The 13,663-nt window shown below is 38.8% G+C and overlaps 1 protein-coding gene across 3 annotated transcripts in view; it reads left to right on the top strand.

Moving 5' to 3' along the window:
- The first annotated feature begins 1,745 nt into the window (after positions 1–1,745).
- The window catches only part of LOC139744454 (poly(U)-binding-splicing factor PUF60-like), a 56,226-nt gene continuing 44,308 nt past the window's right edge, over positions 1,746–13,663 (top strand). For 2 of the 3 annotated variants that reach the window (XM_071654890.1, XM_071654892.1), the window contains exons 1-3: positions 1,746–1,843; positions 8,058–8,133; positions 13,233–13,465. In XM_071654890.1, the coding sequence (XP_071510991.1) occupies positions 1,820–1,843; positions 8,058–8,133; positions 13,233–13,465 (333 nt within the window). In that variant the 5' untranslated portion in view covers positions 1,746–1,819. Of the gene's footprint in view, positions 1,844–8,057; positions 8,134–9,984; positions 12,592–13,232; positions 13,466–13,663 lie in introns of those variants that run through there. The other variant, XM_071654891.1, reaches the window with a different exon arrangement.

The raw sequence follows: 13,663 nt of genomic DNA, 5'->3' as shown, positions 1-13,663 counted from the left end.
AATCACAGGTGCATGTAGGATTGTTAAATTCATCTCGATTCAAGTAAAATTTATTTCATTTCTTTTCTTGTGAAAGTGCAAAGCTCGAGAATAAATGATAAATCCTTACAAAACAAGCTAAACAATGTGATTCATATGTTTTGCAAGATGTTATGATCATGTTCAGCAAATAGAATAGATATATATGATAAACCCACCGAAAACCAATGCTTTATACCACGTGAATCTCTCAAATGAATTCCGTTACCACTGAATGTGAAACAAAAATGTCAAACCCTAAACCACCCCCCTTATTGTAGTCCTTCTTTATCCTGTGTTATATATAGTCTGTTTTGTTTCATCAATGTTAAGAATATGAAATTCATTGACGTCAGACAGACGAGCATACAAAATGCAATAAAACCAAACAATGGTGGAAGTTTAAATGGCCTTTTCTAAATGGCCTTGCCCCTCCAAAATCCTATTTCGAGGTCTGCAGATGGAAATATTTCACCATCTCCTATTCCTGAATTCTGCCATGTTTCACAGCCCATGATGACATCCGGCCTGTTACTCTATATGCCTATCGATCATCTCTCACTGGACACTCAAATAGACCACCAACAAATTAAATATGTTACTCATGGGAAGCAATAATACCTTTCATGTTATACGAAGCAACTATGTTGAAAATAATTCGGAATGTTTTTTATATTAACAACAGTGCAACCTGCAGTAGCAATACACGTTAAAGAACAAAGTTCTCGTTTCCATCATTATCATTTTCACGGTAATATTCGTGAAAACGCCATTATCATTGTCCAGGCAATATGAATTAGATATGATATATTAACATATATATATTGAAACAAGGAAGAAAAAACTGACCAGAAACAATTGTAATAATAAATAGCGAAAACTTTGAGCATATATTTATCCATATATCACCATCTTAATCATGGATTTTAGAAATTGAAAACCATTAGGTGTGAGAGTCTATACAAGTTATTTATGCTGTAAGTTTGGTGAACATGTGCTTTAAAAGGCTTCGATTGTGTTTGTGTATCTGTATAAGTTTGTTTAGGGCCTATTTGTCCGTCGATTTGCAGGTTAGTTCAATTTCAAAAAGTGCATGTTTAACTATAATATAATTTTCCTTTTCATTTCCTGAGCACAAATTAAGTACAATGTAGTAAAGCAATACATCGGTTCAGAACCTTTTTGTTCAGGTACCCTGAGAAAACTCATACTAGCTGAAAGTTAAGAATCGCAAATCGCAAGACTGAAATCAACACAAGGCGCTTATAAGAAATAAAAACATTCTGCTAAATTTGAAGAGTTTTATTGCAAATTTGGCTAAGCGCCATTTTTGAACATTTCAAAGTAAGTCCATCATCAGACAGAGCAAAACAAAACCTCTCCAGTAATACCTCACTTGTAACATAACAAGGAATATTTTAGAAGTTATGATTAAAGAATCTCGTATTTTCTTATCATTTTGTTTGTTTTTTAGCAACTTTAATAACAAAAATATCTCAACTTAACAAGAATGGAGTATAAAGCTCGTTTTGCGATAAAACTTTTACCATTTATGATGACTGTAAAGTACACCATGTAAATCAAGTTACTTGATTTACGCGGAAATGATGGCGCTGCACAATATTTCGCTGCTACTCTGCGTACCAGTAGGGCCAATGCGCACGTAAGACACGGATAGAAAAACAGATACAGCTTGATTTGGGGGAGCTTCGAAACATCAGGGCTGACGGTGGTGCGACGTGCGATTGTTCCCTAGACTTGGAGATTCCAACGCAGAAATCGTGCCAAAAAGGACCACAAAATGGCCGAAACGAATGGAGACACGGTAAATATGTACAAACATTATGTTTGTAGCTGGTGAATTTTTGACAGGAATGAATGTTATCGTTGTAATTTACTGCTAATTGACACTGAAATCGACCAGGCCAGACGCCGTGACTTCTGTACAGCGACAGGGCTGTGTGTATATCATGGGGAACCATCCATTGTACACCTCATCAAATCATGATGCATGCTTGGGCTTGCATGCCACTGCCACTGCACTGCTGAGTGCTGGGTGTCCAAATACATACCCGGATATTTTTCTATCCATAGAAACTTAAGATATCTCACAATTTGCCTGAAATTTAACTCACATGTAAAGAAAATACTCTATATTCACTAGCGCGTGATAAAAATGCGGTTTGCTGTGGGAAACTTACAGTGACACGCTTCAAAGTTCAACTTCAAGATAACTGTAGGGTGTCTGATCGCGCACTGCTAACCCTCGACCAAAACGCGCCCCTATCTCATAACACGCAAGTCCCATAGAATGCAATGGAGCCGCGCGCCTACGCCGTTTTGACCCAGCATTTTTGAGCAAAATTTCGCCTTTATTGCCAAATCCCCAGACCATGCCATTAACGAATCCTAACAAATTTGGTATCATATGAAAGAGGAAGTTTTTCTCCATATCCTATCAGAACGGCGGTACATGAATCCGACGATAAATTGATGTAAAAATCGATAGAAGCACATCTATCCCCATATCTCAGCGTCTGCTTCGGTATTTGTATTGCCGTGAGACATACTAGTAGTTGAGGACATGCTGAATCCGATGGTGCTGCTAGTTTTTCGCTAGCTCCACGCCTAGGTGTGGGGATATCGCCTTGAAGATACAGTACCCCTTGCAATAATTTTTTGGTCACAGCGAATGTTTTAGGCGGGGCTTCCTATGCAAGAATCCATAGTAACTTCGCGCGAAGGGGCTAATGCATATGTAAATTTGATTACGCATCGCCGTCTAAAAACCACATGGCCTCTACGGTTGTGTGGGGATGGATCGCGTGTGCATGCGGCGCGCGCCAGATGCTGCCAGCAGAGCTAGAGAGCTACCACTGTGTGTGTGTCACTACGTTTGTGTGTGTATGTGTTGTGTATGATGTGCATATCACGAGGCAGGAAACTGGGCTGTCGCTTGCGATAGCTCGTACAACACGCATCACATAGCATGCACTCTGTACTGTACATATCGAATACAGTCACGCTCACAAATCACGTACGTCTTGCAAAACAACCAGACTCTACTAAATTTCTGTCTACTACTATTAGTTTACTTGTGGATTGGTTATGATCTTATCGTTGTTCATTTATATTTCGAAAGTGCACTCGCAATGCTCGAGTCACTGGCACTAAGCCGAGAAATCGGTTGTGAATACAATCATGTCCGCTTAGCCAAGTGCGAACGAAGTAGGCCTTCGCTAACGTTACTGTGGTGGTAGCGGCAGCGGTGTATTACGAACACCCGATCGACAAAAAGGGCGTGGAAAAGATTTCGGAAGACTCTTATTTGGCCATTTTTGCATGTACGAATAGTGGTAATGTGGCATCAATTCCAAGCCTGTGGCTGTAGAGGTTGTAGCTTGTGCATTTCACGCGAGCTGCGTGCACCTGCTCTCGACAATCGACTGCATATTTCTTCGAACCATGCTCGCCATGCCGGCTCCCCTGGCCTACAATCGCGATGCTCTCCGCTCGGCTCCCCGAACTTTACCGGCGGGGCTGCGCTAGCTGCCTAGCTGCTGCTAGCTAGCTGCGCCTGCATACATACGCGGGGTTCGTACGTGTTGTAGGGCGCTCAATACGGTACATGTGAATCGAATGTAAACTGAATACCGAGCATGTACGTACGCACGCAGCGCACACAGGGTATGACAAGACATAGGGGGAGTGGCTTCTGCGCTTGTTACGCGCATTTTCTAACCGCTGTACGCTCATTATCTGATCGCTGGAGATCCACACGCGAATGCAGCTTTTCGGCGTTGTTTGCAAACATGATTTGGGTCACATTTTCATGCGTGCTCGTAAAAAAAGGGGGTGATATTGCTGTGATTTCAAAGTTAAATTTCTCAAGATAGAAACATCATTTCGCCATGAAATTTGAAATATGTCTTAATGATGTAAGTCTCTTTCATATGAAATAATTCACAATTCGTTTCTCACAGAATTTCAAAAGTTACAAAAATGCTCCAGACACCCTAATAACTGCTTCAAACGCGTGCACGTGGAGTGTAGGTCTACATTAACTATTTGTAGGCCTATCACTTACCAGTACTGAAGCTAGCCGGAAGGGTGTAAATTTATATTTAGATCTACCTCCGCCAAGGGAGGAGGTTATGTTTTTGTTACCGTTTGTTTGTTCGTTAGTCAGTTTGTCTGTGTGCAAAATAACTCAAAAGCAGAGACTCCAACTCTCCCGTTTTCGACGGGAGATCTCCCGCCGAAAACCCATTTTTGCAAAATCTCCTGTTCTCCCGCTTGAGATTTAATTTCTCCCGCCCTGGCTCTGTGTCTCCCGTTGGAAAGGATTTCTTACTTATTGCTATTGTATGTTCAAAAAAATAAGCCTTAGATAGCACCAGAGAGCATCTAGAACCCTATAGAAACTTCGCGCTTCGCACACATCAACTTGGAGTCTCCCGTTTGCTAGGGGTTTCAGGCGGGAGAATCTCCCGATCAGAAGGTGCATTGGGTTGGAGTCTCTGCAAAAGTAGTTAACGGATTGGGATGAAACTTGCAGGAAAGGTTGAGAATGACATAGATCTCTAAGTAACAAACGATTAACTTTTGGTAGTGATCCGAAAATTTTGGGGGAATTTATGAAGGATTTTTTATATTTTGGCAGGTAGGGTCATGGCTGCGCGTATTCGAGGTTTGCATGCGCGCACTAAGTTGCATGCTCTAGTTTCTGCTAGGGCGAGGTGCGCCGTGCAGCTGAGGGTTTATGACGTAACAACAAAGGCTTCTACAATATATTGGGGATTCGGGTGACTTTCAGCACACAATGCTATAAATACGCATGGGTGGAAATTACTGATATCAGCTCTAATGGAAGAGGGCAAGTCCAAGATAAGGTCCCCTCAGAAGGCAAAATTTCATCTTTGCTCAATATTGACATGTTTGGTATCATTTTGAAGCTTATGAGTTGAAGTTTTGATTTCCATGGAGGAAAAAATTATATTACGTAAATTTATGCAAATTTCAAGGGCTTCATTTGCATAAATGTGAAATACAGCGTTACGTATGGGACATTTATAAAAATTCATATTAATTCAAAGGAAAGCAAATGATATTTGATTAATATGTGGACATAAGAAGTTCATCAAATAGTTTAACTTGGTATGAAAATTTAGGGATTATGCAAATGATTATGCAAATTAGCTCGTGTCCTATCATGAGATGTCCCATACGTAACAAATTGAGGTCATTTTTTTAGGTTTTTTCTGAAATTGCTAAGGTTATATTAATGCCCTTTTGGAAAGTTCTAATTTATTGTTTAGAGAAATTAAATACCATAGAAAAAAGAAAAAACAGTAAAAGGAATATTTTTTATTAGGCATTGAAATAATGTTACGTATGGGACAAATGCGTTACGTATGGGACATCCTCATACATAATGCATGTGAATGCATGTAGCTAGCTGGGAAGGTCTCTCAGTACACAAATGGTCAATCATCCTGAAGAAAGCATCCTAACATTGTAGCTACTTTTTGAGTTATAGACACTTTAAACAATACATGTACTTGACTGAACAATTTTCAGAAAGGGGGAGGGGAAAATGGCATAATACACCATGAAAAATCAGCATTAAAGGGATGGTATAGTTTTTTGCAGAAATGGGGATTCAGTTTTCAACATTTAATGAGATGATTGGAAACCAATTATATGAATTACTAAAGAGCATACAATCCTAAGACTAGAGGAATTCAAAGTTTAGTGATGGAGATCCAATTTGAAATGGTTGTGATATAAATATTTAAAAAGAATATAAAGTAAAATGATTTTTTTTTTTTATTGCAAGTGATACACAAATTGTCCTTATTCAGGTTTCAATAATAGCCACGACAAAATTCATGGGTATACATACTGAGGTGTGACTCGAATCAATGACCTGACTGCTAGACAGACATGTATGTATATCTACTCGATCACTGGGGTTCCATGCAGCAGGTATTCCTTATTTATAAAAATTAATATTTCTTGTGTCAAGTTGTTTTTTATTGAAACGAAATGGCAAACTGCCCTTCATCAATGGAAGTAAACACTTTAAACTATTCAATTTTTCAGTAGTAACTATCCTGATAAAAATAGGGCATACATACTCAGGTTGGTCATAAAAATATAGAATATGATTGAATATGATTATGATGGTAAATATTTGGGGAATATTGTTCCCTTGTCAATCTGGATCAGTATTTGAGTAGTTTCAACTGATTCAATTTCAATAATTATGCAAAAATTTGTTTATGGGTATTTTGCAAAATTACTTTGCAAAATACCCATAAACATGTCTCTCCACACACTAAACGAATGGGGGACAAAGGGCATGCATACTCACGTTGGTCATAAAAATATAAAAATATGATTGAATATGATTAGGATGGTGAATATTTGGGGAATATTGTTTCCTTGACAATCTGGATCAGTATTTGAGTAGTTTCAACTGATTTTACTTCAATAATTATGCAAAATACCCATAAACATGGTTCTTCACACACTAAATGAATGGGGGACAAACTGTCCCATACGTAACTGTCCCATACGTAACACGTCATGTCTGTCTTTAATTAGAACCTGTAATTAGAACTTTTTGCCTTATGACACGAAACTTACCTGTGATAATCTTGAGTGTTGTGACTTTCATCACAGTGATTTACAAGTTGTAGAATGAAATACTTTCAGAGAGTTTTGAGGTTGAAAAAAATGTTCAAAAAAACAAAATTTTTCTGGTCCCATACGTAACGGCACATATTTTCTCTTCTAGAATATAATTGTGAAGGTCATTTTTCTCCATTTTTGGCATGATTATACTTCTCCTAGATATCAATCACCATGATAAAGTTTAATATGATCAAAAGCCATTAACACTATTTTTCAGGTCATAAAAGTCTCTGAATGTCCCATACGTAACGCGCGTGTTATCTTGGACTTGCCCAAGAACAAGATTAGTGGTGGAAAATGAGCTGCATGCTTGGCGGAGGTCTGCGCTCTCAGAGTGCTTCTCTAGTTTCTATTTTGATGCACTCGGTTTGCTGCGTAATTTTGAAACCGACACCCCTACCCTCTAATATACATATGAAATGCATGCAATATGCATTTATAATCTATGGTATCACATTGTGTTGCTGTTTATTATTGAGTTTTTCAGTAATAGTTGGACATCTTCAATTCCCCAGTGAAGAATGCAAAACCACTGTGTGCAGTCGCACGCGGAAATGTTCATTCTGTAGCGTACGTGCAATATAAATAACTATTAGAGGGGTGTCGGTTTCAATGACGATGTACAGTGTCGATGTGTTGGACACCTACCATACATACAGCTACGAGTAGAAAAGTCTACAGTGTACGTACAACAAGCTTGTGAAGAGCATTGAAGCTGATACAGAGCGGTTCAATACGCTGAATCATAATCAGATAATTGTGTCATTTTGCGTCAAAATTTCCATGCACCACCAGATCAGATCCCACACGCTTGTTGCTAGACTCGACGCCGAATTTTATCTTCGATGAAGTAGGCTATCGGATCCTAACTAGAGTAACTGTGGCGGTATGCAGCCATGAGCCCGTTCACGGCAGGTATGGTAGGTGTCCAACACATCAGTAGTTAGCACAGCACACAGATTTCCATTTATAAGTTAGTGTGACAAGAAATGGGTAGATACCATATGTCTTCAACACTGGTGAAGAGCATGGAGGCAACACTCCACTACCTGGCAGATCAGCTGGGCTACCAAGCTGCAGTGAGGGAAGTGATGGGATCACCATCTGTGTCCGTGTGTGTATTACATGTATTTCTTTTTATTGCAAAATGTAAAATTAAGAAAACCTGCACACAGACATCCCATTAAACCTGCTAGTATTCCTGTCTGCCATAATCAAATTGATGTTGTGAAATTACTAATAGGTTATGCTGGCCTTTTCTAGTTTGCTATTCACAGCAGTGCAAGCCTGGAAGTAATGACTTTGTGCAACAAATCTTTTGTCTCTATCATCACCAACAGGTGGCTCCTGCAGCTGAGAACCATGTCGTCCAGGAACCATCTCCCAAGAAGATAAAGGTGGAAACAAGCTCAAATGGTGGGTATCTGGTGGTAGTACACAAGAATGTCAAGTGTTTAGAGATTCTACTCTGCCCTGACACACTGAAACACCTCATGAAGGAGGACACACCACAGGTTTCAACTTGTCATTGCTGAAATGCCTCTTCTGCAGTAGGAAACCATGCTGTGTGAAAGATGAAATGTCAGTTCTCTTGAAATCAGTGTCAATTCATTGTCAGAAGTCTAGAGCATGCCCATGGTGTAGTCAGACGCTGCAGTCTTATGATTTATTGTCTCCCCTGCGCTAACCCCAACCATTTGTGTGATGGTTAAAGTGTTCAGCGTTTGTAGGCATGTTAAAGTGCAATGTAATGACGTATTGATATGCCTTGTGGTATTGGAGGCCCAAAGAGCAAGAGCAGCTGCATTTTGTACAAAAAAGTGTGAATTGTGGTATAACACCAAACAGAATGTGAATATTTCTAAAAAATTATGTGCTACTTCTCACACACACAAAAAAGAAATAACAATGTAAATTGTAACTACTGGTACATTTGCAAATACCTTATAGGGCATACAATCTAGACCGTCTCCTAACTTTAACTGGAGTTGTTGAAGGCTAGGCTGCCAGTAAAAAGAAAAAGAAAATGATAATGATAAAAACAAAATGATAATAGAAATAAATGGGGAAAAGAGTGAAGCTTGTTAGGAATAAATAGTGCCTTGCAATTTCATGCCAAAGGTAGAAAAAATCAAATGTATATGTACATATGCTGCGGGTTATTTGGTTGTTGAGACACAAGCTGAGTATGATGAGTTGCTGCAGTGAAAGTGTGAATTATTTGGCTACATGTGAACACTTTAGCCATTGTGAAAGTCATATGAAATCCCGCTTCTTTGTGCATGGTAATCATCCAAAGGCATGAGAGTTTGAGCTTGGTGTGCTGCAGTAAAAGGAGGTGGATAGATTTCATCTGTTCTTTTTCAGTTTTTTTTTCTTTTTCCCATTTGAGGCATTACCAGGTTATTTGAAGAAAAAGGCTCTTGGAACCTGTGCGTGAAGATTCATTCTAAAAATTATTATTGCCTTTGGAGGTTCTAAAATCTGTGACTTCAAAAAAAATTGAAAGGTCATTTGAATGAAAATGGCATATTTGCTTTTTGGACCTAAAACATTTTATGCAAAAATATGTGAATTCAACCTTACCATATTCTTCAAATTTGTTTTGTGTGTCATGCAGGATAGATCATCAGGCTTGATGTTCTTTTAGCTCATTTGTTGGCTTGTTGTCATTTTACTTTGCAAGGACTTAAGTTGTGTGTACAGTGGGAGGTGAGTGTGTGTATGTTTGTCATCGACACAATATATTTGTTTTGTTGATGAGTTCAGCATCTGTTAATTGTGCTTCATTGAAATGACAGTCCCTTATTGTTTTTTTCTTTTTCTTCTGTTTTCTTTTCTTTTTGTCTTTTTTTGGAGTTCTTCTTTTCAGGCAACATTTTCTAGTCTTCACACCGGACGGAGAGCTGAATGAGTTGTTAAACTCAAGCAGTCACATGGACGAGAAGAACTAATGTAGTAAAATATACTGCTCACAGTTTAGGTCTTCCCTGTCATACTATATCAGTTGTCTACAAATCCATTAATACAACCATTCTTAGAGTATCCATGGCAAACCGACTTCAGAAGTAGGGAGAAAATGCATGTGTATGTGTGAATCATACAGATTAAAGTCAATTTGTGGTGAAAAGGAGATTCTGTGACTAGGCATTCAGGTATTTGATCAGGCTAACTAACTGCCTTTTGTATTCAAAATATTTATGCCCAAATCATTCCCCCCCCCCAAAAAAAAAAAAAAAAAAAAAACCCAAAAAAACACTAGCTCATAAGAAATGATCACATTGAATGTAGTTTTGTTTGGAGGACTTTCTAGCACTTGCAGAGAGTTTTAGATAGAAGAGCTGGTTACCTTTTGTGACATTGTGTACAATTTGCCTTTATTCATTTTAATTGAACAGTCACTTTAATATTTCCATCTTGTAGCAAAGAATATCCATTTTTGTTGCCCCATGAAACATTTTAAAATCATCACATTTACGATCTCATTTTCAGGAATTTTCTCTCCTTTCTTGTTCATTTCTTGTAATTAATTCCAGAATAGTCAAATCAACACCATGAACACTGCATGATGGAAAACAAACTAGTCAAATGAACCAATTTTTCCTCAATTTTATTAATTTTTAAATGGGGAGGGTGGTGAGAAGGTCCAGTCAAGATCGTGCATAGAAAACGAAAGGTCATGTACTGTGAATCCACTTTCTATGCAATGTGATACGCATTGTGTTCTTTAGTAAACCAAGTGCATAGTTTCAATTTGACAAGGCAATTCACAGATTTAAAGTTGGCAAACTGTTGAGCAGGCCCAAATTTAAAGGAAAAAATCCAGTTTTGCAACAACTCGGGATACTTAAAACAATGACATCAATTGAATTCCATTGATAAACATCTTTTAGGGCAATAAATTGATTTCTGCAGAATATTGTGAAAATGAAGGGTAATGGGCAAGATCAAGTGATTACATTTCATTAGCATCACAGGATTCAAGTAATTATTCGTTTTTCAGCTACATATGATAGACATTTCACAGTTTACACAATAATTTTACCTCTTTATTTGTAAACTGGACAACTTTTTTGAGAGTATGAGGTGGGATTGTTACTGTGTTTTATTTAAACCACTGCTTCTTTACTCCAATACTCGATAAATTCTTCAGTCATGCAATACTGACAGTAAAAATAACTATAATTTGGACTAAAATCCAATCATTTAGTGGTGAGAGAGATGTAAACTGAGACTGCTATAAATGCTCTCCTCTTTCTTTGTCTCTTTTGTCTTTCATTCTTCCTTCGTTCCTCCAGGTTTGATGCTTATCCCCTGCACTTGACGAACGCAGCTGTGCGATCAGACTTTCAGAAATGCGTGCATTTAAAGAAAGAAAAGTAACACACTGTCAGACCAGACTACAGATAATTGTTGATACATGCATGTTCAATTTGGAATAGGATATGCTTTTTATGTTTATTTCCATGTAGTCAATACAAAAAAGCACAAAGAAAAAATGATAGAACTCTAGGTAAATAGTCGCTACACACAATTGAGGTAGCAATGGATTGAACGTTTGAAAGAAAAAAAATCAGACATGGACTACAAGTATTTTTGTAACACTCAGCAGATTGATGACAAGAGTTGATATTGAATCAAAGAGAGAAATATCAAAAAGTAAGTCAGCGAGTGTGAGATTGTGACTGTGAGTAAGTGGTTGTTTTTCTTCTTTTTTTTTGGTAGTGTTAGCAGTCTGGCTTGGTTTTTTTTTTTGTTTGTCACACGATTTGTTCTTCAAATCCGATCAAATGAAGGTTGCTATTGGCCCTCTGTGGCCATTTGTGTGCTAACCTCTGTGTTCTTTTCTTCTTGTTTGTTTTTTCTGGTCATTTTTATTTGCATATAAATGAAGCACTTACAGCCAGAGAGAATGGTAGTTCGCCGAGTGTCGGAGATGACCTGCTGCATTTCAGAACAGATCGGTTCCAGAATCATCAATTTCTCTTCTCTTCCTCCCTCTTTTTATTTTTATTTTTTCATTGCGTTTTGTCCGTTTATGAAGTTTGATCAAGTACATGACATTCCCTGTAAACTACTCTTATGTGTGAACAAATTTCAGTCAGATTAAGCAGAATCCTGTTCATACATACTGACCCCTGTATTGGCATGGCATTCTGGTTCCTATGCAACCATAAGCCAAATTTTTTCCCCTCTCCCAAATCAGATCTATAGTGTAGCTTCTTACATGAATACAACTTTAAAAAGAAGGTAGGAACTTTGATGCAAAAATGATGTGTATTTGTGTTGTGAAATTACGATACTTTATGAAGCAAAGAATGCAGAAGAGTAGCATAGATTTCATGCAGTTAACATAAAATGTGAGAAACACACTTTTTAGGTTCATTTGTGTCAGTGAAAACCTTTGATTGCACATGAAGTGAACTTGTAGAATATTGATAACTGTAAAGGAATTACACACGCAAGAAGTGCTCCATTTGTGCCCCGCTCAATTTGCCGCGATATGTTTCCTTTGATGAAGATTAAGTTACAAATTGTGATTTCCCAACCCCCATCCTCCCTGTTCAATGCAGAAAAGGTGTGCATATTAGTTCTCTCATGTGGATGTGATTCAAGGTTTTCTTTTCCCCACTTTTTTTTCTTCTGTGCATTATTTATTTTTATCTTGTGCCATTTAGCTCCAACCAGTGTGAAGTGGGCGAGGTTACATAAAATGTGACCTTTGACCTATGCGAGCGGAAAGCATTCATCATGAATGTCCCAACGGGTCGCTCACCTAGTGCCTCAGCAGCGAGTGGCCTCCCTTTAAATTTTGGCCTGATGCTACACTGCAACCTATGCACTCATCCAACCACCCCTTATGCTACTCCAGTGGTAAACAAGCAGTGCTGTTTGTAAACAGTGGTGGTGATTCTTTTCCGTTGAAGACAGAGAAGATTTGAATGCAAAATTACTCTGTCCCCCATCCCTCTCCATAGTCATGTATTTTCAGTCTTTCATGCCGGTTTTGTGCTTGGTAGAGGATGTCTAGGGAAGGTTGAGTGTAAGTATGCGTGTGTCTTGGAAGACACGACCAAATGTACCACAATCCTACTTGGCTACCAGAAGAAAAAGAAAAAAAGTATGTTTAAAATGTTTGAGAAATGTTTGATGTTATGTCTGGAGTTTTGAGGAAATGTTCTTCACTGTCCAAAAATATTGCTTCCATTTAAATTAAGTGCCTTTACTTGAGCTGTCCATATTATACAGTTAGGCTTCATACTGTATATGGCTTGCTTCTCTTTGTTGTGTTGAACAAAAAAAGAAACACAAAGTCTTGTGGTATGGAGCACAGAGCTTACTGTGACTTTTTAAGTGTGTGTGTTTGCATGTAGGTGAAGGGAATGCTTGTCTGGGGTTTGAGGGTGTGTTCATACTCCATGTGCTGCCACTAAGGGGAAACTAATGCTACGTTTTGTCCTTGTGCCCTTCACTGCCTTTCCCTGCTGCTGTTGGCCGTCCCCTCCCGACATCAGAGCGCTCCCCCTCCCCGCCAGTGCTCTTCGCAGAGCAGACGGGTCCAGTGCTGGCCGGGCCGGGCGCCAAGAAGGAGACGCTGCTGACCAACATGCCGGGGATGCCCACCATGCAGGGCCTCCCTAAGCTGAGCTCGGAGCAGCAGGAGGCCGTGATGAGGGCCAAGAAGTACGCCATGGAGCAGAGCATCAAGAGTGTGCTGGTCAAACAGACCCTCGCCCACCAGCAACAGGTGAGCTCACACAGAATGAGCAAGCTGTGCTCCATTTCAGAGCAGAGTATAAAACTTTACCTGAGACATGATCATAGGATCTCACAAGACAATTTTTTTCGTCAAAAATATCTCATGATTCTTTTTCTTTAAAATGCTATTTTCATGAGTATGGTAATTTAAAAGGGCAATTGCCGTGTTAAAGGGAACCTCCTGGCT

Source organism: Diadema antillarum, unplaced genomic scaffold, assembly GCF_040938485.1.
Source record: "Diadema antillarum isolate AM-2024a unplaced genomic scaffold, OU_Dant_1.0 seq00001176_RagTag, whole genome shotgun sequence".
NCBI classification, from domain to species: Eukaryota; Metazoa; Echinodermata; class Echinoidea; order Diadematoida; family Diadematidae; genus Diadema; species Diadema antillarum.
Note: the sequence above shows the minus strand (reverse complement) of the source record. Positions and strands in the feature narration are given on the sequence as shown.